The sequence below is a fragment of the Rhagoletis zephyria genome, unplaced genomic scaffold (assembly GCF_001687245.7).
Source record: "Rhagoletis zephyria isolate East Lansing unplaced genomic scaffold, Rhagoletis_zephyria_1.1 Rzeph_scaffold_01931, whole genome shotgun sequence".
In the NCBI taxonomy this organism is placed as follows: Eukaryota; Metazoa; Arthropoda; class Insecta; order Diptera; family Tephritidae; genus Rhagoletis; species Rhagoletis zephyria.
In genome coordinates this window covers 72,380-98,462 of record NW_016159015.1, presented here as the reverse complement: position 1 = coordinate 98,462, position 26,083 = coordinate 72,380, and the positions used below count along the sequence as shown (strand labels likewise).

The 26,083-nt window shown below is 33.1% G+C and overlaps 1 protein-coding gene across 1 annotated transcript in view; it reads right to left on the bottom strand.

Annotated features, from left to right (window-relative positions):
* Positions 1 to 1,570: 1,570 nt before the first annotated feature.
* The window catches only part of LOC108365607 (frequenin-1), a 90,672-nt gene continuing 66,159 nt past the window's right edge, over positions 1,571 to 26,083 (bottom strand). The window contains exons 7-9 of the mRNA XM_017619672.1: positions 22,504 to 22,582; positions 3,466 to 3,554; positions 1,571 to 1,856 (exon numbers count right to left, since the gene is read on the bottom strand). Of these exons, the coding sequence (XP_017475161.1) occupies positions 1,689 to 1,856; positions 3,466 to 3,554; positions 22,504 to 22,582 (336 nt within the window). The 3' untranslated portion in view covers positions 1,571 to 1,688. The remainder of the gene's footprint in view (positions 1,857 to 3,465; positions 3,555 to 22,503; positions 22,583 to 26,083) is intronic.

Sequence of the window (26,083 nt, the reverse complement as noted above, 5' to 3'; positions counted from 1 at the left end):
TATGTGTAGTTCATTCTATAGTTCATACTAATCAAAGTTTCACTTTTTATATAAAGTTCAAAAGAATTTCTAGTACTCAGGTATGCAGTTTTGATAGTCATTCAATTTTAGTCTAATGAAGCGCAAGTTTCAACTAGCTATAATATCGTAATACTTTTGAGAATATTTTTTTTTGTGGAATTCTGAAAAAAAGTTGAAAATTTTTAAAGTGTGAAACCTTAATTTATATGGTTTATATTATAGAATGGACTATATTTTCATAACTAAATTTTGCATGAAAATAATAAACTTTGGCGATCACTCTGCACTTTTAACTGCTGTTAAGCTTTTGGTGGAAATAGGCTATAAGACATCAGTACTAAACTCCTGACTCAAATTGTCTTTGAAGTGAGTGTAAGCATGCTACACACTGCTAGGAGTTAGCTCGATAACTATGCTCAAAGATAAGTTACCCATCACTAAAAAGATGCGCTCCAAGGTGTTGTGCAATCAAAAGTTGAGAAGAATTCGAATTTTTTTTTTAGTTTACACCAAAAATTCCTTTAAGGACCATCGCGAGTTTGTAAATTTACTTAAATATATAGTAATATTTTTTTAAATTTTGCAGACCCCATTTAATTTGCTATTGCATACTCGTAATTATCCTAACGCCTAACTGTAGCTTAAAGTTTCGCTCCACTTCATCATTTTCAACCGTAAGGAATATGTAGGCCATAAGACCGTGCTAATATGCAATAAGGCTAATTGCTAATGTTAAAAATGCATATGTAATTTTATTTTATAATTGATGTTTACTTATTTTTACTAGTTTCGAATATCTTTTTTTGTTTGGTTTTTTTTCATAAATATAATGAAGGCTTGTTTTATGACTTTTTCCTCACTAAACACTCTCGTTTTCATATAAACAATGTTATGTTATGAGCTTTAATTTTTTGTTGTTTTTTAATTTTTTTCTATTTACCTATTAGTTGGTGTATTCGCTTTATATTGCTAAATTATTTATTTATTTATTTTTATTTCGCTGCCCAATTACTTTTTGTATAATTTATACATACTAATGAACGCATTTATTTCTTTCAATAAACTTTTTTCCTCTTTTTTTTGCTATTATTTTTTAGCTTAACGCTAATATTAAAAATTTAATTGCAAAAAAATTATTATCTCATATATTCGTCAATAAAAATTATTAAATTTCTCTTTATGCTTTTGAGTATTTATTTTTAATCTATGCTTCGAATAAAAAGTTTTTTTTTTTTTGAAAAGTGCCAAGTACTTAATTGTTGTAGTAAGAAGTATTGAAACGAAAACGAAGTTAAATTCGTTTAAAGTATTGAAAATTTATACGAGTAGCATAAAAATAGCTTGGGTTGTGAAAAAAAAGAATTTCTTAGTTCCCTTTTTCTCTTCAGCAGGACATTCATAGATATTCAGCTGCCCAAACCAATTTTTCTTCCAAAATTCTTATTCGATCTAATATAAAAACCCCGACTTCGTAAGATGTATAACAAACTATTGTAGCTAAACTTTTAATGTATGTAAAATGTTTTATCTTATAAACTGCCCTCAGCGCGCTGTCGCTGTCCTCGTCCTAAAAAGTCCTTTTTTTTTTGTTATGTATAAGTATGCATGCTATTAATTTTAATGTAGGTTTACTGTTCGTTTGCGTTCGTTCGTTTACTTTAATTGTCTTAACCACCACCTAAACTTAACGCCTGAACTATACGTGGATCAGCTTTACTACCCTCACGAAATTCTTCTAATGTTAATTTACCATCATGATTCTTATCCATTTGATCGAAAATTTTGTCAACACGTTTCTGCGGCGTATTCTCATCCTCCGATTGCGGTTGTTGGCCCTGTGGAAATTGGAGAAAAATAAGAAAAGAAAAATTATAGCATACTTTTAGGAAGAAGAAGTTAATGTAGTAGACAGTATTTTACAGCCCTATTCGCACGCCAATGACAAAACTCAACGCTCTAATGGTGACAATTGTCACTGTTATTATTATGACCTACTGAGTAAGCGACAGCGGTGAAACAACGTTTATATTGTGGTTTAGGCGCAGTAATTGTGACAATGGTCATACGATGAATTTTTGTCAATGATGAGGGAATAGGGCTGTTAGTTTAAGCCTTTCAAAAGGATGAGATTTTATAAAAAAGGGCCCACTATTTAATTTATTTACACTTAGCTGTCAAAGCTCGCAAACCGTTGGCCAATGAAAAAAAAAACATGTTTTGAAAAACAAAAACTGTTTGTAGAGTAAAAAAGTCCCAGTTTAAATATCATAATCATATGGGCAAGGAGACTTTACCTAACATACCTTTTTAACATATTACACCGTGCGACAAAACCAAAACAATTTCATAACATACGAAAGAATCCATACACTCACGAAACTATGGACCAAATATAGTAGAACTGCGTTTTAATTTTTCACTCTGACGTCAGGCTTTTCTTTTTGGGAATTTTTAAAGATATGATTAATTAAAATAATTATTTTAAAAAATCAGTGCAATGTAGAATAACAAGAGGGGTAACAAATGAGAGTGAAAATTCTGTATTTATGACATCTCCTTTTCCCTCTCTAAGCCCAGCTGGTGTTATTTATCAACTGCCACCATGACTTTGTTCCACCTGCCTTTATATAGACGAAACACTGTGCGGCGACGTTATGATTTTTCTTAAAAGACTTTAAAATTTCAAACATGCGATGAATTCAAAACACTATTAAAAAAATTTAGTACACTGAGGAATACCAATATAGGCATCAAATAAAAGAACGAACAGTTATAGAAAATTTTAAAAACTATATCCTTGAAAATCCCTGAAAATTTGCTTTATTTACTTGTAAAAAAAAAAAAATTAATTCGTCTCATTTCGTCGTTCTCACTTTATTAGCATCAACAAATTTATTAATTAAATTGACATTTTCAATATCCAAAAACAAATATTTTTTCTGCAGAATTTGCTCTTTCGATTGGAACTGATATTATTATTCTACATGCACTGATTTCTTCATTGTACTATTTTTGATTAAACATATCTTTGAAATTTCAAAGTCCTTTTAAAACAAACTGCGACGTCAGAGAGTAAAAGAAAAACGCAGTTTTACCATATTTACCAAACGTGAGTCAATCCTGCGTTTAAAGATTTTTTTTAGTTTTTGTTGCACGTTACATACTTGCATATCGCCTATGTGTTTAAACCTTTAAAATTCTTGTGGTTGCATTGCTCAACTCACAAACAAAGTTCGTTTAACTACTAAGCCATTAAAATAATACAAAATATTTTAAAATGACTTTTTGCCAAAGCACATAGACTTTTACTGTTAAGCTTGCATATCTATATATGTACGAGTATTTAAGCATATTAGATAAGTATGTATGTACATATATTTATTTGCTCTTCAACAATTTTTTTACATACATATTTACATATCAACATTTGCCACCCGAACTTACCACCATCTGATATATGGCATCCACAATATTGTACATTTCCTCGCGAGTTATGTAACCGTCATTGTCAACATCGTACAACCGGAAGGCCCCTGGAATGAAACAAATAAAATATGTGTGGTGAAAAAGTAGTACCATAACAAAAAGCGAACTGCATGAAAAAGTGTTACTATGAAGCATATTTGCATATACATATGCAAATTTACATATAAATTGTGTTAAATATTTTATGCGTATATTCATGTAAACATATTAATCTTCATATAAACTCACATATTTACATACACAAAAATATATGTGCACACATATGTATGTATGTACGTTTACACATGAAAACCTTTATTTATTAAATATTTATGTATTTAAATATTTATTAAATTGACATGCGAAAAAAGGCAATTTTTTCCAACAACCCAAACGTTGGTACATATAAATAAATGAAATACGTCCGCAATATTTGCGAAATTGTTAGCTGTCATTAAGCAGATTAAGTGAGCGTAAACGCATAAGGGACATAAATGTGTACAAATATTGAGAGAACAAGATATAACACTGGCTAACAAAATTGCACTTTTGCATTGTTTAATAGTTTGATGTCACTAGGGGTATTCTCTAAGTCTTGCAAAGCCCTTGCACGGTGCACAGATTGCACGGTAAAAACCAGTTTTCGTAGGGACAGCTTAGCGAACTACTGATTCTAAATTTGTTTTCTAGCAGCTCTTGTTAGGGACACGAATTTCGATACGATACGATACCACATCGATACTTTTGGCATTCGATACCGATATTTTCTACTCGATAGTTTTAAAACGATATTTTTTGGAATCGAGTACCAGAACCCTAGTATCGTATCGAATGTCATAAACTCACATTCCAACACTGAGGGAAAAAAATTTTAGAATTTAAAAAAAACGTGCTAAATTGAAAAAAATACGCATATGAAAGAGCACCAACCCAACTCGTTTTAAATTTGAGTATATACGTGGTTGTGAAGTGCACAGATGCTTTTTCGTAATTAAGAAGAAAAAAAATTAATTTTATGTTCGGTCTGATGGGAATTGAACCCGGACCCTCTTGGCCGCAACTAATTGTATCAAGCGTCTTTGCACACTCAGCTACAGCCATACATGTAAAGGTGTTTTCAAATGTTGAGTTTGAATCAACATCATAGCGCGCGATTAGTGCATTATCCCTGAAGGAAAGATTGGTCCAATCGGTCGAAAAATATAGTCGTAGGCATGATACAATAATTTTTAGAAGGTAGTTTCACTTCTTCTTCTTATCCGCCATGTTAGGTATCTGACAGAAAACGTGTTTCGTATTTTTTGTTGTACCAACTTTTTCAAAAAAAAAATCCAGCTTTTGACGTTGGAAAAATAAAACAAAGAAAAGCCAAACATATAAGTAGAGAAATTTTCGAATATTTTGTAATAATTTTCTTCATAAAAATTAACTGCTGCTTTCGTGGATATTGCAACACACGGAATAGATGTAAGGCTATAGCTATAAGAGCCACCGCACACCACAGACTTTTTAATGATAGGGCTCGCTTGAAATATGTACATGAAGATGTATGGAGGTGCGCACATTACACCAGCTTAATCGCTCTGACCAATAAGTTGTGGTGCAATGGAAAGACTAGCGAGCACATCTAAATTGGCGGCCGATAAAGTCCGTGGTGTGCGATGGATCTAATCCATTATAAACAAGAAATATTGCTATTATATTTTCATTTTTATGATTTTTATTCATGGGATTAGCAGTGGCAAAAATATATGTATAAAATACGTATATTTATATTAAAAATTAAGTGATCAGTTATGAAACATATAAATCTTTACATGTTCTGTTAAAAAATATCTAAAATAACAAGCCATAATCCCCAAGTTCCATATCGTAGCAGTGGCCACATTGCGTGTTTGTCACAGACACGGTTTATGTCAAAAATTTTGAAGTGAAACTACCTTCTAAAAATTATTGTATCATGGTCGTAGGTATAGTAGCTTTGTATCTACATTGACCAAAGATAGTCCAAAAATATAAAGCAATGTAATGTAAAACAGGTGAATTGTACTAAAAGTGGTCCGAATGTAATGCATAAGGTATGAGTTTTGAATGGCAAAATCCATTTGGTTAAGACTTTTCACTTGATTTAAATATGAACATTTTTAAACTGTAATTAATGTTTAAGTCAACACCTCAACCTCTACGTGTTGTAATAATAATAAAGTCCGGCGCTTACACAATATGTTAGTGTTTGACCGAACTTCTCCTCCGATTTGTCGCGAGGGCCTTAATGTTGTGGCACAAAGGGGGTGCCTACAGTTTTATGTCGACTCTGAACGGCGATTGTATTTTATGGGAAGTTGTTTTTCATTTTCAAGGGTTGCGCACTTCTAACCACTACACCCCAGTGGCCTATATGGGAAACTTATATTCAGATACATTTTTTGGATTTTGGTATCGATATTTGGAATATCGAGTCTTTTTATTCCGATGTTAATGGGTACCCGATATTTTTAAAGCGATACTTTAAATGAGTACCATATCGATACTTTCGGTTCGATATCGTGTCCCTAGCTCTTGTTTATGAGTTGTTGCTTTCACTCGGTTAGGACCTTAATACGATGGAGGAACGCTAACAAGGCCACTAGAACGCACACATGTTGGCTGACTATTGTTGGAGCATTCAGAACAGATCCCTGCCACCAACTTCTGCAAAGACGTCTTCTGTAAGAAAGTTTTTTTATAAGCATTTATTATTATGTTTCACCTGTGTGTAATCAAATCTTGCAATCAATTTTTAGCTAACCTCCTGATTAGATAGCAACTTGCAATCAATTTTTAGCTAACCTCCTGATTAGATAGCAACTTGAAACTTTAAACTTAGCTCAGAACCCGATGAAAATGCGCTAGGTGGCGCGGCTGTTGAGTTATTTGAAAACCCCGTATTTATGGTGGAATGTGTTGTGTTTTATTGTCAAAAGTGACATGTGTAATATTTTCTAACCCCACGTCTCCACCTTCTACTAAATATGTCTTACCATTTGCAAATTTATGTTTTAAAATTGTACCGTTTTCTTATGTGGGCAACTTGCTGTCTAATATTTCACTTTCAAAATGGCATCAAGCCAATCAGATTGATCTGTAACCAATGTATATGGCGCGGTAAAATGAAAACTGAGTTGTAAAACTACGAAATGACAGCTGATGTTAAGACAGCGATGGTAAGAAATTCGGCACGAACGCTATGGTTTGACAGTGGAAATCTGCGGTCTCCACCTGACATTTCTGTTTTAACACAGCTTTCTTAACAGAATCTGTAGAAGGTGGAGACGTAGGGTAAACTAGAGCTTATACAGAAATTTCAGTCATAGATTTGAAATCGTCATTAAAATTAGACTAGTATCATGTAACATAACCTAACCTAAGGGACGTAGGCCACTGTTTATGAGTTGAACACAAATATTATACTCACTAGGCAATATTTTCATTTGCCTTTGTTATTTACAAGCGATTTAAATTTTAAGAAGTACCATTAGCTGGTCTCGGAGAGGAATTCTTACACTTTTACATAATATCTAGTTGCGCTAAAAGAAAGACAATTCAAGAAAAAGGTTTATTACTGTATATACTGTGGTCGTGTATACCTATCGAGTTTTGTTAAAGCAAATATCTGATTAATATACACACAAAAAAGAAGTCGGTTCATTAAATACAATATTAAGATTTTAAAGCAAGATAATACTACAAAATATCATTTACATAAGTAATGTAATAGACGTTGACATATAAGAAAATTTATTCTAAAATTAAATGAAACATGTTAAAGCGTACCGTTGATACGGTACTATCGTATGAACAAAGTAACTGTGAAATAAAAAAGTAACATACATAAGCTGCATCGTACAGTTCCATAAAAAACAATTTTCAATCCAACTTAAAAATATATTTTGACGATTAATTATAAAATTATCAAATTGGAGGAATAACCTGGCGAGATGAAGACATAGTTCCCTGCCATTAAAATTCAATAAGCACGAAATTGGAGGAATAACCTAGGTCCCAGCCATTTACATTTTTAATCTGAACTAATATATTCTGACATAACTAATAATTAGAGGAATAACCTGGTTACTTGTGGACCATTAAATCACATTACACTTTTTTTTTTTAATTTAATATGAAAACTAAACGAAAAAAAAATATTTTTCCCTTAAATCACTTTCATGAAACCGGTAGTGAAAGTGCAAAATCAAATAAATAAAATATTTAAATTAATTTAAAAAGTAAAATTAAATCAAAAATGCAATAAGGGAAAGTAATATTAATTTAAATTTCAAATAATTAAAAATAACCATAAAAATTAAATAAGCCTTTTACGAAGAGTCTATGATCCCCTTAAATAAGAAAGTCAATGTCAAAAAATGTCGACATGCATATGTAAGTACATACATATGTACGTATTAGAGGGCTGCATGAATTCATTCAAACTTCTAGCCAAACAGAGTACAGTAGATTTGAATATTTTACTCCACATACAAAACACTCAGCGTTTGGAATTTTGTAAGTTATGATATACATTTTGTTTTATATTTTCTACCTTCAAATGGAAGAATGTGAATGAATGAATGGAAAACATTCAAATCACTCAAACTCATTTCGGTAAAGGTTTTTTCTACAAACAAGTTTTTTCGTATGTAATAGGAGCGCAGCATTACATATGTACATACATACATTGTTTGTTTGTACATATGTGCATAGAAAAAATATTTTTGGATATTCATACAAAAAATTGTCATTTTTTTTTTTAATTCAATTTATTTTCACTTTGTTTGAATATTGTGATGTCGACACAAATTCAAAAAAATTTCAAGCCAAAATCATTCATTCGTTTTGTATATGAATAATTCAAAAGCCGTTTTGAATGCATTCATGCAGCCCTCTAGTACGTATTCAGTTAAATAATAGAGCTGAATATGGTTTTAGTTCAATACTATCAGTGGAGCAATCACCACACACACGGTGGTCGTAGCAATGCGCTTGAAAGGAGGGAGGGAGAAGGTATAAACAAGAAATTATCTGTGGGACGCAAGTGTCAATTTTGTTCGTGCGCTAGCACAGCTCCCTTTACAATATACAGAAAAAACACTAACAAATGTAGCCAGGTACAGGTACTCGAGTTTTGCTTTCAAATTGAGCGGAACACTCATAAAAAGATGATCGGCCGAAACGGTGATTAACTTCTACCTTCGCATGTTATTAGCTTAGGCCCTGAAAATTTAATACAGTTTTTTATTAATTTTTTACTGGATATAGTATTATTGGGGGTATTTATCAAACTTCCGATAAGGGCGTTAAAATTATAAAATCCATAAAAATGTTTAATTTTTTACTTCTATCGGCAGTTTATCACGTTATATGTTGTTCGTAGTGACTTGGACTGAGGTATGAAGTGTGCAAACATTTTTTTTTTTATATGGTCGTTATTTGTCGACTATGGGCTTCTAAGGAACCGTCAAAAAGAAAATTAGGTTTTTGTTAAAGTAAAAACTTAGTCTTAACTTATACGGGAAGACATCATACAAATTGGCTAAGGTATTCCAAATGTGTGACATTTGCGCGCCACCACTGAAAAACCTAAGAAGCTGAGAACAAATATGCGGATCGCATTGTAGGCTAAAAACAATAACAATTTACCTTTAATTTCCAATAATTCGTTTATCAGTTATTGGCAAAAATACCGTTCGATTTTATGCGTATACTGCAGAAGGGAATTAAACTCAGAACTACATTGTATGCAAAAATAGAGTAATTCACTTAAAATGCATTCCTTTTTATGCAAATGTATGCCTTCATATCTTAATACAAAATTATAATTGGTACGCTGAAGTAAAATGAAGCCAGAGGAAACAACGCCGACGGGCTTTATTTGCTTTTTTATGAAATAAAGCAAACGGGTGTTATTTCCTTTTCTTCGGGAAATAGTTCCCGCGGCCGTTACTGCTCTTTCGCTAAGAAAATAGCGCCCACCGACAAATGGCAATAAAGCCCGTGGGTTTATTTCTTTTTTTAAGTAAATAAAGTCCGTGGGCGTTATTTCACTGCACACGTCTTAACGTATTAGAGAATGTTGAGATATACAAACAAAATATTTTCGTCGGAAAAATAATAAACCACTGAGGCAAAACAGGACAGAAACCCGGCAACTACCATAAACAGGGGACCCAGATTCAAACAACGGGAACCAAGAGGAAGAAAATAGCTGATTTTAACCTACCTGCGAATCCGGACCATAATTAATCAAGAATATGAGAGCACCCGACTTCTACCTAAATACATACCTTAGGATGCACACATAGAATAACAATTACTGGTTAGACTAAAAACTAGAACCCGCTAAGAAGGACCTGATAAAGAACCACCGACCATTAGCATGGCTGTAAATATTTACGGAGAAAAAGAAATTATTCAGAAAGAAAAATTACACTGAAGATGGCAAAATGGCGAAACCGATTTGCCTCCAAACCAAATTTTACAAGGGATGACGGAAAATCGTTCCACAATAAATCATACTCCTACCCAATCGGAAACACCACCAACGAATTACGCTTTTGACAACGTACCAAAGAATAAAACTTTAAATAGTATTTTCAAAATACACAACACCAAAGCAAACATCTGGTTCAATAAACAATGGGCCTCATGCATAAAAAGTGAGCTTAAGCTCAGACTCAATTTTTGCACTGATGGGGTGAGCTCAAGCTCAAGAATTTGTACTGAAAATCAAGTCGGAGCTTAAGCTCACTTTTAATGCATGAGGCCCAATGTCTAACGTTAAATTTTCCACCGAAATTCGCAAAAGTTAATCTAAAATGGAGCACAGAGAAAATGCAACAAATCTTGAAAAGAGCAGAAAATAACTTCCATAGACATAAAATCAAGAGCCTGTGTGCAAACAAAAATGCACAAATGTTGAAATACTTTCCATTCCTTCAGAACTAGCGGAACTTCTTCCCGTCAGCGCGCTGGAGATGTTAAAAGAAATAAAGGAAAATATCAGGAAATGGCCATATCATTACTACCAAGCGGGGACCAAGATCACACAAGAAGTATATAGGCACCTTAATTCACAAAGGCCCTAACCAATACTTTTTTCGAAACTGCGTTTTTTACATATTTCGATAGGTAAAAATTCATTCAGTAAAAATTTTAAAGTGTTAGTACCAAAAAAAAAGGAGTTACATGCCTATAAAATAAAAATAAAAAGATGTTGGTTAGGGCCTTTGTGAATTAAGGAAACGATATGTAGAGTTATAATTGAAAAAGACATAAAATAAACGGAGAAGGGAAAACTGGGCGTAGAAACTAAAACTCTCAAATAGCTAAAAAAAAACTCAAAACAAATAAAGTAATCACAAAAAAGGAGACAAGACAGGAGTTGGTTAAGTGTCGAGATCTAAAACTATTCAGCTACAGAATCAAATTCATCAGCTGATTGAATTGTAGTCTGAATCCCAGTTAAAATCACGCAATGCAAAAAGCAAGAATTGTTTTTGAATTGATTCCATCCTATCTGAATGAACTTGGTACCGGGGATTCCAAACAATAGATCCGTATTCTAGTATAGGTCTAACTAAAATCGTAAAAAGAGCTTTTGTAACATAAGGATCTTTGAACTATTTTGACCAACGCTTCACAAATGCAAAAACGCCTTTGTCTTTATTGACTGTAATATTAATATGAAGGTTGAAATTGAGTTTGGAATCCATTGTGATACCAAGATCGACAAAATTGGATATCTGCTCCAGATTATAATTTGATATTGAATAAACAGCTGGTAGAACAGCCCTCCGAAAGAAACACATAACTTTACATTTTTTAAGGTTTAGTGGCATATGGCTTGCATTATATCCACTAACCACGTGGCTCAGATCCGCTTGTAACAAAGACCTTTCTTCGATAGAGGACAATGTTTTAAAAAGTTTCACATCATCGACATACATTAAAATTTTTCAATGTTTTATTATAGAAGAAATATCATTAATGGAAGAGAATCGGACCAAGGTGGCTTCCTTGAGGAACTCCTGAAGAAATCTTAATGATGTTGGACGAACAATTATTAAAAATAACTCTTTGTGGTCTATCAGAGAAGTAAGAAGAGATCCATTAAATAAGACTGGGCTGAAAGCCGATTAGGTCGAGTTTACGGATACGTAACGAGTGACATATATTGTCAAAAGTTTTACTGAAATCGATGTATATTACGTCGGTATGAGCATTTTCTCAACAACCGTTTGAGGCATGAGTTGTAAACTCTAATAAATTAGTGATAGTCCAATAAATTAGTGATTGTAGATTTTCCTTTAGAAAACCCGTGTTGAGATTGTTAAATTGAAGAAGATATAGAATATGTCAGCTGATTAAAAATAATTGCTTCGAATAATTTGGGGATAGCGGAGAGCTTAATTATTCCTCGATAGTTTTCCATAGAAGACCTGCTGCCGTTGACTCCTTCCAAGCTGACGGAAAAATGGCGTGTTTTCGTGACAAGTTGAATAGAGTGGTTAAAGGCTCGCAGTTGTTATCAGCGCTGTTTTGAAGAAAACTGGTCGGAATATGATCAGGTCCAGGACTAAGTGGCTTTTCATTTTTTAAGCTCTTTAGTGAACCATAATTGTTTTGGTTCTTCGTGAACAATTTTACGTTTCGGCACATACTTTCGAAACAAATTGAAAACAGCATCATTAAAGTGCTCCACGTCATCTCTATATATTGGCCAAGATAACTTTGAAAGTTCTTTGTTAATTTTTCTGCAATTTGTTTTCGCAAAAACATATCTATTACTTGAACTATACGACTTATTTTTATGTATTTCATTTATGATTTCGTAGCTTAACTCAAGATCGGGACGGTATGCATCCTCTGGCGGGGATCACACCGAATAATAGAGGACTTCGGAACTTTATCAACGTAAACGAGATCCAAGACCTTTCCAAACTTATTTGAACATATCTTTATTTGTTTACGGCAAAGTTAAGCAGTTTCAATAATGTTCCATGAAATGTGTGGCAAATCTCCCAAAACAATCATCGAGTCGGCTGCCGTAAGCGTGGCATTTACGGCCTCAAGTAAAGAAACTAGCTGCATATATACTGAACGGCAGAATTAGGAGGGATGTAGCAAAGAGCTAAATAAACATCCCCGNATTCGGTATATTCAATGACAGGAAGACTAACTTCCTCGGATGGTATCGATGAATGCACCGCAAAAAGAACACCACCGCCGATTCTGCCCACGCGGTCACTCCTGTATATTTGATATTCATTTGGAAGAATTTCGGAATTAAAAATATGAGGTTTGAGCCATGTTTCGGTCAAGGAAATAATATTATAATTGCAGTCAAAACCTTTTAAATATAAGTCAGTTAATTTGGTATTCAAACCTCTAACGTTTTGATAGTAAATACTTAAATTAGACTTGCGAGTTAGTTTTTTGAATCAGAATTAAGATTAGAAATTTTAGCTACGTTATTATTACTTTTATTAGGTTTATACTCAAACTCGCGAACAAACGCCCCGGTCGGCCAAAATGAATTATTTAGCAGTGAATCAAAATCTTCGGCAGCTAAATCAATTTAAAAAAAATAAGAAATTTCGCGCTCGTATTTGAAATTAATTTAGTTTTAATTTTAGTCGATATGTATGACTTGATGTCATCCGAAAAAGTGTCTTTAGCAAATCTAGAGACATTAATCGGAGGAATTACAACCAACTTTTTCGTAATAATGTCTGATGTGCGTGATTCCGAGTTATTCAGATGTTGCTGGCAACACGACGCTTTGATTGACGTTATTATTTTTAGATTTAGATCTAGTGGATATGGTTTTAGATAGCGAAGGCTCCAATGCCTGCGGGCACGGAGAAGAAAGATTAATAAGTTCCAAGGACTTGCATGGAGGATTTTTCTGAGCAGATTCAGTGACAATCTCTTTAGGTGGACTAAATACTAACACGCCTACATTTATTTTCTCGGCTATCCTCAGTGTGTGGAGGGTTGTCGAGACATGTGAAAGACTTAAAAACATTTTTTCATAATGCTTAAATTTCTCAACAAGCACCGACAGATCCTTCCCGATTTCAAACCATTTCTGGACTGTCTAAAGAATTTAAATAAATCAACTTCGGTTGATCTCTACATTTTTAACAAAAACAAGCAAAGACTCTTTCCCTCATCAATAGCGTCTAACACCCTACCACTCAGATCAGCACATTTTATATGTGCAATCCCATTGCATAGCCAGCATGACACATAGGAGTCGCTTTTAACGTGCCAATTGGTGTAAATACACGACATGTTTAAAATTATATTTATTTATAGGTTTTAGAATCAAAAAACCAACAAGTTTTGAAAACGATGTATCAACCAGAGAACCAATCAGCTGGTCAATATCAGTTTGAAAGCTGTGTAGCGAACAGTCTTAAATACACTGTATTTTAAAACCTAATAAACACAACGCAAACAGCTGTGACAAAGATGAAACAGCAGAAATGACAAAAAGAGAAATAGAGCAAAGCCAATTGCAATTATGGATAAACAAGATCAATTGACAACAACAATATATTATATGAAACAAATTTAAGAATATCAAGGTAAATTAATCAAATTTACAGGAATTTTCTTATCTTTAAGTTGTGCACCAGACGTTTATTAACACTTTTTTTAACTTTTTACTTTATTAAGCGTAAACAGCTTTATAAAACACGAAATTGAAACTGAGCACAAAAAAGCACAGTTTCACAGCTTTGACGTTTGCGTTAAAGTGGAATTAATAAAGATATTTGAGGAGATTGTAGTCATTTTGGAATATTTTGGTCTGGATTTTGATATGCTTCTTCTAACTTCGCCATATTTCTGGCCTTGATGGGCATATATTTAGTCGCACTAATGTCACTCATCGATAATGAATCCAAAGGAAACGTGGTTAACAGACGAGTTTTCCCTTGAGTTAGTGAGCACTTTTTCAATGAAATTTTGTGTCGAACGGTACGTGCAGCACTTTTCGGACCTTCTCAGATACATACTGCGAGTCGAATTTGGCAGTGAATTGTTGCAATTTTTTTTTATGTGTACGAGAAAACATTCACGTGGTCGTACATTTTCGATTTTTTTTTCGAAGGAGATACGTCCACCTGAAATTTTCCATCTGCGAATTCAGTAGGATATGGAGATTCTTGAGCGCGCGATGAAGCAAAATCGATCTCGTCATCGGCGACTTTTTGGACTTGGAAGAAGTTCTGCTTTTACCAAGTCACATTTCAGGTCCTCATGTCGGTAGTAAATAGCTGACCAGTACCTGTCAGTATAATTTTGTGTTCATTTGGTACATACATACATATTGTTCTAATGACATCAGTATACACTTTAATCAAAGTCATCGAGCTCATTTAATTTGTGCCAAAGATCCATAACATTTCAATAGGGTACAGCTTTATATAAGAGGACAAATGGAGAAATAGTCACTGTTATGAGGAGCTCCATAACTTCCAGAACGTATGTTGTACATGTCTCTAAGAGGTTGAGGATAAATGTGGCCTTTAGCTTATCTTCATACCTTGTCTACTCCTTACCACTGGTGGAACGAAGTAGAGTGTCTGACTTTTTAATGACTCATAGCTTAAAATCTGCCTCTTAATGCCTTTGGTAGGGGAAAGCAAAAAATATTTAATGAAATAAAAAGATGTTTAGGCATCGGCTTCGCTTTCAAATCTGAATTTATTTTGGCTTCAACAGCCTTTTATATGAAGAATTTTTATCATTATTTTTAATCGAATCGTATGCATACATACATACATACATATCTACATATTGTGAAAAATTCTGCAAAACATGAAAAAAGTTATTTTGAAGTCTATTCTAGTCAAGCAGTTTTTTTAAGATTAGTTGAGTTGAATCATTAGTAGAGCCAATATCACACAAAACAGCGCGGATTTGTTTTGCAAAAAAAAAAAATGAACGTATTTATGGAAGGCAATTTTGAAGCACATGTGAACACTGGTGCCTATACGGTAAGTATTAACATATAAAACCTTTATTCCATTTTTTTTTGGATATGTATTTACACTTTTTGCAGATCCTACTCACACCTGAAGAGTTAGCGAGAGAATTGGCAATAGAACCAGCGTTAAAGAGGCAAGCCTCATCACCGGAACTCCAGAAAGATGTGAAGCCCAAGCGAATGCGCCATTGTTTTACTAAAAAAGAAGTTGACTTTTTGGAATATGAGTTCAAAAAAAGTAAAATTTTGGCAGCCCCTAGACGCAAAGAGATATCGCATATTTTGGGTATCAAGGAACGTTCCTTGAAAATTTGGTTTCAAAATAGACGCAGGCGGGAGAAGCAAATGGGACAAGTATTAGCAGAGGTCGACGACTTGCTCGCCGCTAGCGAATCTGCTTTAAATTTGAGTGAAGCAACTGCCGAAGCAAGCGCACGTGAAGAAAGAGGTAACTTTACGCTTGACCGAGAAACTGTTAGTACGCCACTGTGTACGAGTGCCGCAGATATCCTTAAAGATCTCATTGAACTGAGACAAGATATACAGGATTTATCCAATATGAACCTGTGTCCAGATCTTGAGCTATTTAATATAGATTTGAGTCAGGATCTAGATTTATCTGAAGTACCCGCTAGCAAAGACTTAGATTTGATTCCAAATCTTTATATTTAATAAAACTTTAAGTTATTCAGTCAAGATTCAGACCTTGGTTTTATGAAATAAAAACTTGGTAGAGAATTACTTCATTTTGATAATTCTTAAACTCAGTGGAAAATATGTATGTATGTATGTATTTAAAAAGAGAAGATATCGAGCTCTAACCGCCAAAATAACGTAAGCGAAATTTTTTTCAAAATTTTCTTTTTGATGCAGAAATATTCCTCGATTATCTAGAAACATTTCTGCGTCAAAAAGAAAATTTTGAAATAAATGTCGCTTACGTTATTTTGGCAGTTAGGGCTCGATATATGCGATTTTTAGTTGTGAAGTTTTATAATTTAAAGTTTTATATTTGACAATTCGGTACGAGATGCGTTTTTGTAATTAAAAAATGTATATATCGCAATATATCGAGCCCTAACCTCCAAAATAACGTAAGCGACATTTTTTTCAAAATTTTCTTTTTGATGCAGAAATATTCCTAGAGCATCTAGATACATTTCTGCATCAAAAAGAAAATTTTGAAAAAAATGTCGCTTACGTTATTTTGGCGGTTAGGGCTCGATATGTATGTATGACGTTATATGAAGAATTTATTAAAATTTAATTTTTTGAAGATTTCATCATACAATAGCTAAATAGATAACCAGATCACCAGTGACCGAAAATAACCATTAAAAACCATTATTTTAATTTTTAGATCATTGTAAATCATTATTTTTTACTTCTATTTTTTCGTCAAGAATCATCGTTAAATTTGGATCTATGTAAAATCGTTATTTTCTATTTTTTTATCATTCTTAACTATTGTGAACTCTGCGTTTTTATGACGGTTTTACATCTTTTTTGATCGAAAATATAAAATCCAAAAATAGCGTTTAAATTTGACCGGAAAAATAGGAATACAATGTTGACGGTTAAACTAAGCGAAAATATAGATGTTTTTCTTATCAATACATATATTAAGAAAAGGACATTAGTACAATAAAATCTTAGATCTTCAATAGTTCAAAACAAGAAAGTAAGAATGAAATACAAGTTACTAAAAATAAGATACATATATCACATTACATGTACAACAGAACAACACAGATGACAAAACGAAGGTCAAACATATTGACGTATACAAATTTTAGACGGAAATTCTGACTAAGATAGTAGAAAGTCCCAAGTAAGACAATTGAAAGACAACAGGCAAGACAGTTTGAAAGCTTTTGTTTATTCTGGCACGAAAGTCGTACAAAAAAGCTCCCTTGCCAACTTTCATGGTAAAAAGCTCTTTTGACAGAAACCACTTGAAAATGTTCCAAAGCAGTGATGCTCAAAACAGCGCCCTCGGACGGAACTTTTCAAAGCACTCTGTAGATTTTAAATGGACGCGCACAGAGCAAAAGCTTTCTCTGAGCATCACTGTTCCAAATAAACATGTACAAAATATTTTTTTAATCTCATTTAATTTTTAGAATCTTATATTTTTTTTATTCAATTTGTGTGTATTTTTTTAATTCTAAGAATCTTTTTGTCTTAAATAGAAAAACAATTGTTTTTAATCTAATTTAAGTCATTAATTTTTTTTTTTCTTTTTCATAACCTTTTTTCTTTTTTAAATTAATTTTCTTTTAAATTTTAGTTTATATTATTCCAAAGAGAAAAATATTTTTGTTGATTTCATTTAATTTTAAAGGAACATATTTTATATTTCTTCTTTTTTAATTCAAAATCCTTTTAATTTTTGGATTTCGTTTTTTGAAAAGAAATATATCGTAGCACAGTGTGAGATTTAGTCAATCTGGGACGCCAAAATGAAAAAATATGCTTGAAAATCGATCATATGTACATATTTTGTAATTTGTTAGAAAAGATCACAATTGTTACAAAAATAAGCATAAAAGAGAATAGAAGAAATACAATTCGTATGATAACAGTTATCAAACGTTGCATGCTATTGAACAGCATGCAAAAACAAATTTGCTAGCTTGGATCAATGACAAAATTTTGAGTGATCAAATTGAAGTTGTGCGCGTTTTTTTCGCCAAAAAGTTTTTTTGTATTAAAGGTCAATACTTGCACTAAAAATTTTTGCTATACACGACCCTTATATCTGTACTTAAGTGCTTTAATCAAATTATTTTAAAATCAGCTAAAAGGTAAAACCAATTTCAAAAATCTTAAATCTTTCATAGACTATAACTTACAAGTTCGGCGTAGTTCGGCTATAACAAAGAATACAGGATGAGCGTACATACTCATAAAACAGAATTAAAAAATAAAATCTTGCCCATAGGCATCTTTTTTCAACTTAACTGATATATTGCACGAGGATCTTTAAGAAATTTGCTTGAGTGAGATAAAGGTGAAAAGCCGTAATTTAAGATATGTATATCAACTTGAAATTTGGGATAACAATAATAATAGATTGGCGCTTACACATATGTTAGTGTTTGGCCGAGCTTCTCCTCCGATTTGTGGCGGGCTCCTTGATGTTGTCACACAAAGCGGAGAGACCTACAGTTTTACGCCGACTCCGACCGCTGTTAAGAAAAAAACCTTTTTTTTCTAAATTTTTTTTTTGGCGATGTTGCTTTGAATAGTGCTTGAACCCAGGTGCTGCGGAGTGGAAGCGCGCACTGCTTACCATTACACCATAGCGGCCGACAAATTTGGCATGCGTGATAAGAAAAACATAGACTTATGTAAAAGGCGACTAGTTTCGAACTCACTCAGTCTATAGAGGGAGTCCCAGTGATAAGGGTTTTCTTTTGGGAAGTGATAGGTCTAGCCGAACAAAAAATTTTATGGGGTTTGGGATCTAAAATGCCACCCTGGGGAGTTAAAGGGTTAGGAAGGTGATCGGCAGTAATTCTAGAAAAAAAAGTGCTCGTGCTTAAACGAAAAGCTCTAAAGAAAAAGGAGATATGGAGCTTCTTTAGCTAATTGTATCTGCTTTTGTTTTTTAGTTTTTAGGTAAGTCAGGGCATTATAAAGTCAAAATTTCAAGAAGTTTTGTCCCTTGTTTTACTTTGGCGGCCATTTTGGTATAAAAAATATACTATTGACCTATATTTTTAATTTTTTTTTTCAACATGGCCATGAAATTTCCTTCAAATTTGCCCAACCTATGTCATCAAATTTTTTTGTTTTTACTCCGGAAAAAATATACTTCAACTAGTCTTTTTGGTATAAAAAAAATTCGATTAACCTATATTTTTAATTTTTTTCTAAGCAAGATGTATTGTACGGTGAATTTCTGCCTTATGGTTTTGAGCGTTCTAGTTATGACTTAGTTCTAGCGGTGAGTTTTGTCATTGCTATAGCCTAACCAGTGCTAAAAATATGTAATCATATTTACGCATGTTAAGCTATGAAGTGGGAGGTACATTTTAGACAAGGTGCTCAATAAGCACGAAATCCAAATAGAAAAAATAGAAGAACCAAATTTTTTGTGGATACTAAGAGAGTTGATGCATGTATACAAGGTTGTTAAAGACAGTAAGGTCGGGATTGTAATGCTCTCACCCCTATGATTGTCCTATATTGAAAAAAGTGTACCCTTATTTTTTTTTTTTTTTTAAATCAAAAAATATTTAGAGGTCTCTCAAAGCGCTCAAGATTTTCCATGTATTTTTGTATGGGAAAAAACCAATTTTCGTAGAAATGGTATAGAATTCTTGAAAATCAATATTTTTCGATCTGTAAACCCTGGTTCTCTTCAGGAGACCTTCAATAATAATACCCAATTGTTCATTTAACCATTTTTAATACTAACTATTTTTTGTTGTTTCGCCTATTGCATTTTTCGGGGTTTTGTGGGTTCTTCGCGGGCATATAAATTATAGTTGCGTCGAAAAAAATGGTTAACTAAACAACTGAGTATTATCACTGGGAATCATCTGCAAATAAACAGAGTTTTCTGATAGAAAAATTTTGATTTTTAAGAATTCTACACCTATTTCTACGAAAAGTTGTTTTTCTCCATATAAAATACATGGAAGACTTTGGGCGCTTTGAGCGACCTCTAAATATTTTTTGATTTCAAAATAAAAAAATAGGGGTATGTTTTTTTCGGTATAGAACAATCCTAGGGGGTGAGAGCATAAAAATTCCGACTTTACTTTTTCACATGCATTTTTGGACCACCCTGTATACACAAAGCCATAATACAAAGTTTTGACCACTCTCAGGGGAGATATGGGTCGTACAGTACGTACGTACGTAAGTATGTAAATATACATATATACATACATAATGTCATACTGGCGAATTTTTTTGCGTAATAAAATTTTTCGTGGCTACAGTATTATTGTGAGTAATTCGAGCGTTGCATACTTACATATGTATATGTAACACTCACGAGTTAAGATGTAATAAAATTTCAATTTCAATCGGAATCAATGAAAGGCTCAGATATACATACATACATACATATGTGCTTACTACATATATGTAAGTATGTACACAAATCGGAACTTCACCTGCTAACTCGTTTGCAATTAAATTAGCCAATAAAAGACAGAATAGTCGCATAAATCATAGTCAGCGCAAAATACTTTTACACCCACTCAAATTTCTGCATAACAAAACAAACATAAGTCATCCGTAATATGGCAGCAATAAAAGACGAGTAGCATTTAAGAATCATACAATACATAATAGTGCAACAATAAATCATAAGGAGAGAAAAAAAGAAGTGAAACAGAAAAAGATTCTCTAAGAGCAAAGGCAAATAAATAACATAAATTTCAAATTAGGTACGGCAATTGCAATGAAATTAAGTTGAAAAGAAAAACCAACGAGATATACATACATATGCATGTACATTAGACCGGATAAAAAATCGATCATTTCTTTTTATGAATTTTCCATAAATTCACTCCACAAAAAAGTTATTCAAGGTTAAATTCGTACATACAGCGGCGAGAATGTAAATAGGGAAAATACATTTTAGCAAGTTTTGGCTACTGTTTTTGTTTATAAAATTTTTATTATTTTTTTACAAAAATATATCTCGTTATCTAGAAAAACATGTATGTAAATTAAAACAGAACATTTCTATAAAAACCGACAAATTTTAACAAACCTTGTTCAAAATTTTACACTTTTTAATCAAATTCTTATTTATTTTTATTTTTTTGAGTATGCAGTTTTGTAGACGAATAAACTTTAGTAAAACAAAGTACAAGTTTAAAGTAGCTAGGACTTACCTTTGATTTTTGGCAATTGTTTGACGCGCATTTTCTTCCATACAAAGTATGTTCGACAATTTTTTTGTCTGAAGAAAATAAGCAACACCTACTAAAAATTTGCACTTTGTGCCACTAAAATTTAATGGAATACAAAACTGTATTCTCAAAATCGCTGCGCTTTTGACCGGTGTCTTTTTCTGTGTCGCTTTTCGTTTAACCAGTCTAATATACATACACTGCCGGAACAAAGTATTGGCACAGCAAATTTTTCACAATATATTCAACAATTTTTATTCTAATATTTTTCCGCAAATTTTGTATAAAAATATGGTTCATTCAACAACAAAACGCATAAAAATAAAATTCCTAAACTTTGTGCAAAACTCGCGAAAATTCAGCAAATTTTCATAAAAATTTTCAACTTTTTAATCCGATTTTCAAGAATTTTTTTTAGTATGCAGTTTTGCATCCCATTAAATTCTAGTAGAAAAGATGCAAGTCCGGAGTTAGTCAAAAATCGCGTTGATTTTTGAAATTTTTTTTTTGTTGAAGGTGTTTTGCATTTTTCCCCTATAAAGTATTTTCGAGAAAAATTTTTTGTATGGAAGGGACTGCGTGAAAAAAATTGCCAAAAATCAACGTTAATTCCTAGCTACTTAAAACTTGCACTTTATATAAAATCTGCATACTCAAAAAAATTCTAAAAAACCTGATCAAAAAGTTGAAAATTTTCATGAAAATTTGCTGAATTTTCGCGAGTTTTCCACAAAGTTTAGGAATTATATTTTTATGTTTTTTGTTGTAGAACGAACTATTTTGTATACGAAATTCGCGGAAAAATGTAAGAATGAAAATTGTTGCTTATATTGTGAAAAATTTGCTGTGCCAATACTTTGTCCCGGCAGTGTACGTACATACACACACATATTTACATGATTATTATATCGTCTGCAGACAAAAAGTAATAAATACATATCTTCATGCATAGCATAAAATCCAATGACTTCTTCACCTCCACCAACGCATGGTCATTACTCACTGCCACGCTTTCAATAATATTTATGTACAATCAATATTATGTGATAACGAAAAAATAAAGTAAATATGAATGTAACGGCGTAATCGCAGCAATAAACTTACATTGTAATTTTTCATCCAAGTTTCCCTTCGATGTCACGGATAGGGCGCGTATGAATTCCTCAAATTCTATTGAACCATCCTGCGTTGTTTTCATTCGAATAGCAGCGGTTTACGTAGTCCAGAATAAGCAGCAGAGATAAATATATATGAAAAGAAGAAAATATGTGGTTGGAAAAGAGAGAGGGAGAGAAGAAATTAAATACAAAATGTATACTGCGAAATGCCAGTATCTGGCATAATCAGGAAGGGGAAGGGGAAGGGGAAAGAGATGCGCGCACACAACAAAACACTGATCAACAAAACAGCAGCACAACATCATTTATTCGCCTCAAAACCCATCACCCTGACGCAATCGTTAAAGCAACTTTTTTATAAGTACGAGTATATCATAAATTTGTTTTGCCCTTACGTCCATCGTTATCAATGATGGGCAGCACAGGCAGAACTCCATAAGCAAGTTCAAAAGTTTTACACATGCTTATGGAGTTCTACCAACGCTACCCATGCCATATCTACATATATGTATGTAAACTATGGTGGCAGTAAAGTGACTGTCAGCCACACACAAAGTTGTATAATTAGCTCTGCTGACCAAAATTAATCCAGACTGCCCCTAGACAATGTGGCAGCAGCAGCAGCTAGCGAGCGAGTAGTCGAGTGAAATATCTAGATTCTAGACAGCTGCTGCAAAGCTAGTACTTATGTACGTACGTACATAAATGAGTGAGTGCACTTAACACAGGTGATCAAATTGTTGAAATTTGTTGGGAAACATTGCTCTGCACAAAGGTACAGCCCGATTCACTTGTATAGGTACAAATTCTCTCCTCGAGATCCAATGTTATATCTGCACTTTCAAGCATCAGAGAAGTTCATTTTTCATCGCATTTTGGAGAATGGTGAAGTTCGATGAAAAGTGGGGGAAATGAAGAAAACATCTTCATTACTTTATTTTGATTCAGTTGAATAGGTATAGCACTGCGTGGTTTCCTTATGTGTATAGGAAAGTTATTAAAATTACACTTAAGATTTTTTAAGAGTTTTAAGGATAATTAGAGCTAAAGCAGAGCAAGAATGGGCGAAGCAGGCGCACTTTCAACTTTCAACGGTAAGGTTTCAAGTTATTACAATTACAAGAATACATTTCAGAATTTTTGTTATTTTATATAAAAAACCATTCTTGGGCTAACGATTTTGTTTTCTTCAACCCGCGATCTTTTTTTTCATATCGCATCGGTACCACCCTTGGCCATTATAAGTACATATAAGCCAAGTAATGCCATCCTGCACGAATATAGTGTACCAGCTCTTTCAGTTCATCTACCACCGTTTCCACTGTTAATTTCAACGGTATGTCCCGAATCAGACATGGTATTCGAGTCATTTTAATGAGATTGATATAATCGTCATTTGTGAAATCATCTGTATCAATTAATACATAAATGAATTCCATAAAAACGCTCGACAGTTGGAGTCTCGCCGCAGCACATCAATATAGATTTTTGCGAATCATCCAAAGCTTATTGGAGGTGCTAAAACCGCCTATTAAGATTATTTTCATATACATTTTCAGGGTTGGTTCTATAAAGTTTTATTTTTCGGCGTAATTGTTTAATAACTTTCTTTTTCCTTGTCAACAACTCTCGCACTATTGAAAAGCTACTCAGAACAATTTTTTTTTTTTTTTTAGACCTTTAACTTTCCGACTGTTTTGAAAAGAGGCGAAATTTTTCAGAATTTTTGTTTCCTTTCCAGGAAATCTAGAACTAAATATTGAAAAGCTATTCAGAACAACATTTTTTGTGTCTTTTTGCGTCATTCCGTTTGACAACTTCCCAGACAGCTTTGCTAGTTTGTGGTTTTAGGTAGTGCATTTATCGTTGGAGCTTTATTATTTATTTCTTATTGTCAGTGTGTATATTTGGTTCGGTTTTATTACTTTTGTCGCTTTCTTTGATTGCCTTTACTATCGTCTTACATCTGTTTTCTTTGATAAGTTGTTAAATTTTTTTTTGTTGATACTGTCAGCTTTGGTCGTGATTTCTGCTTCAGTCTTTTCATTATATCTGGTTCTTGCTTCCTTTGGCTTTAATAACTTTTTCAATTAGATGTTTGCGCATATTTCACGTGAGTTCCTGTTTCTCCTTCTGCAGTAATGTTATAGCAATTTACGCATTTACAATTGTCTGTTCGATCTCCTTTTTCTTATTGTAATTTATTGATATTATGCTTGAGTCCTTTTTCTTAAATTTGTGCGCCTTCGATGTTGAAAGAAACTTCCGTTAGATTTAGGAACATACATATGTATGTACATATAAAAATATATATATATATATACCGATTTGTCGTTGAAAGCTGGTCTCATCGGAGTGTAGTTTGTGTATTTTTGGTAGTGCGATAATTGAAGGTGATACAGAGTTCATTAACGTCATAACTTATGTTGCTTTGGGTTTATAATCGTCTCGGCTCCTTATATTGCGTGCTTTATTGTCGCTTGGTACTCCTCGATCGGCCCCTTTCTCAGCCCCCAGCAATTTGTTTATTTAATTAGTTGCTCTGCCGTTTCCACGTATTCTCTTTTGTGAATTGGTACCGTTGTGTTCTCTTTCTTCAGGTTTTATCTTAGAATCCCGATTATTTTTCTCTCATTATACTGTTTTTTTTTTTTTATTGAATTTGTGCCTCTCCTGCACTCCCTTCCTTTTTTTTATAATATTCGATGTTGTATTTACGGCCGCTCTCACTATTTCTGCAGCTTTCTCCTTACCGAAAACTTCTGTGAAATTTACAAATATTGAACTGAATTAAGATTTTATTTATTTCGGGTTCTGAGAGCGGTTTATTTCTCGTTGAGGTTGTTGAGTGTTCTGGTTAGTAAGCGCTCCGCTAACTAAAAATTCCATTTCTCTCACAAAACCAAAACGTTTACTATTTATGCTGGTACAAATTCGGCAATACTCTACCTACTCATATTTACCCAACCATAATATTCCTTTTATTTCTTTCGATATCTATTTCCTTCCTCTTATTTCTGTACTAATTATTTCCGTCGTCTGCGTTTTTTTTTTTTGTTGATTCTTTCTTAGTTACATGTTTTGGCTTTTCTCCAGCCGCTATCACGCCCGCGTTTTCATCGATATGTCATTGCCGTCAAGCGTGACAATCGCATTTATACATTTGTGGTTTGTGGCGATAAATCCTCAATTGGTATGAAATTGGTTAATTAAATAATTGAAGCAATCGTAGGACTGACTACAGCGTACCGTAAGAATGAGAGATAACGAAAGCGATGTGAAAGGCAAAATGCCAAAAAATATTATATGCGGCGTCATGCACGTTATTTATTAATGTTAAAATTGATTTAGAGATGCTGGTACTGATGGCATTTGAGCATACAAAAAAATATAAAGCATTTACTGGTATCAAAACGGTAGATAAACCATTTTCCTTGAATTTTTCGTGTTCTGAAATTCTTTTTTCTAGCTTTTTAATTTGGATATGCAGTTCTGTAGTACATTCAATTTTAGTATAATAAAATACAAGTTTGAAGTAACTAGGACTTACTGTTTTTTTTGGCTTT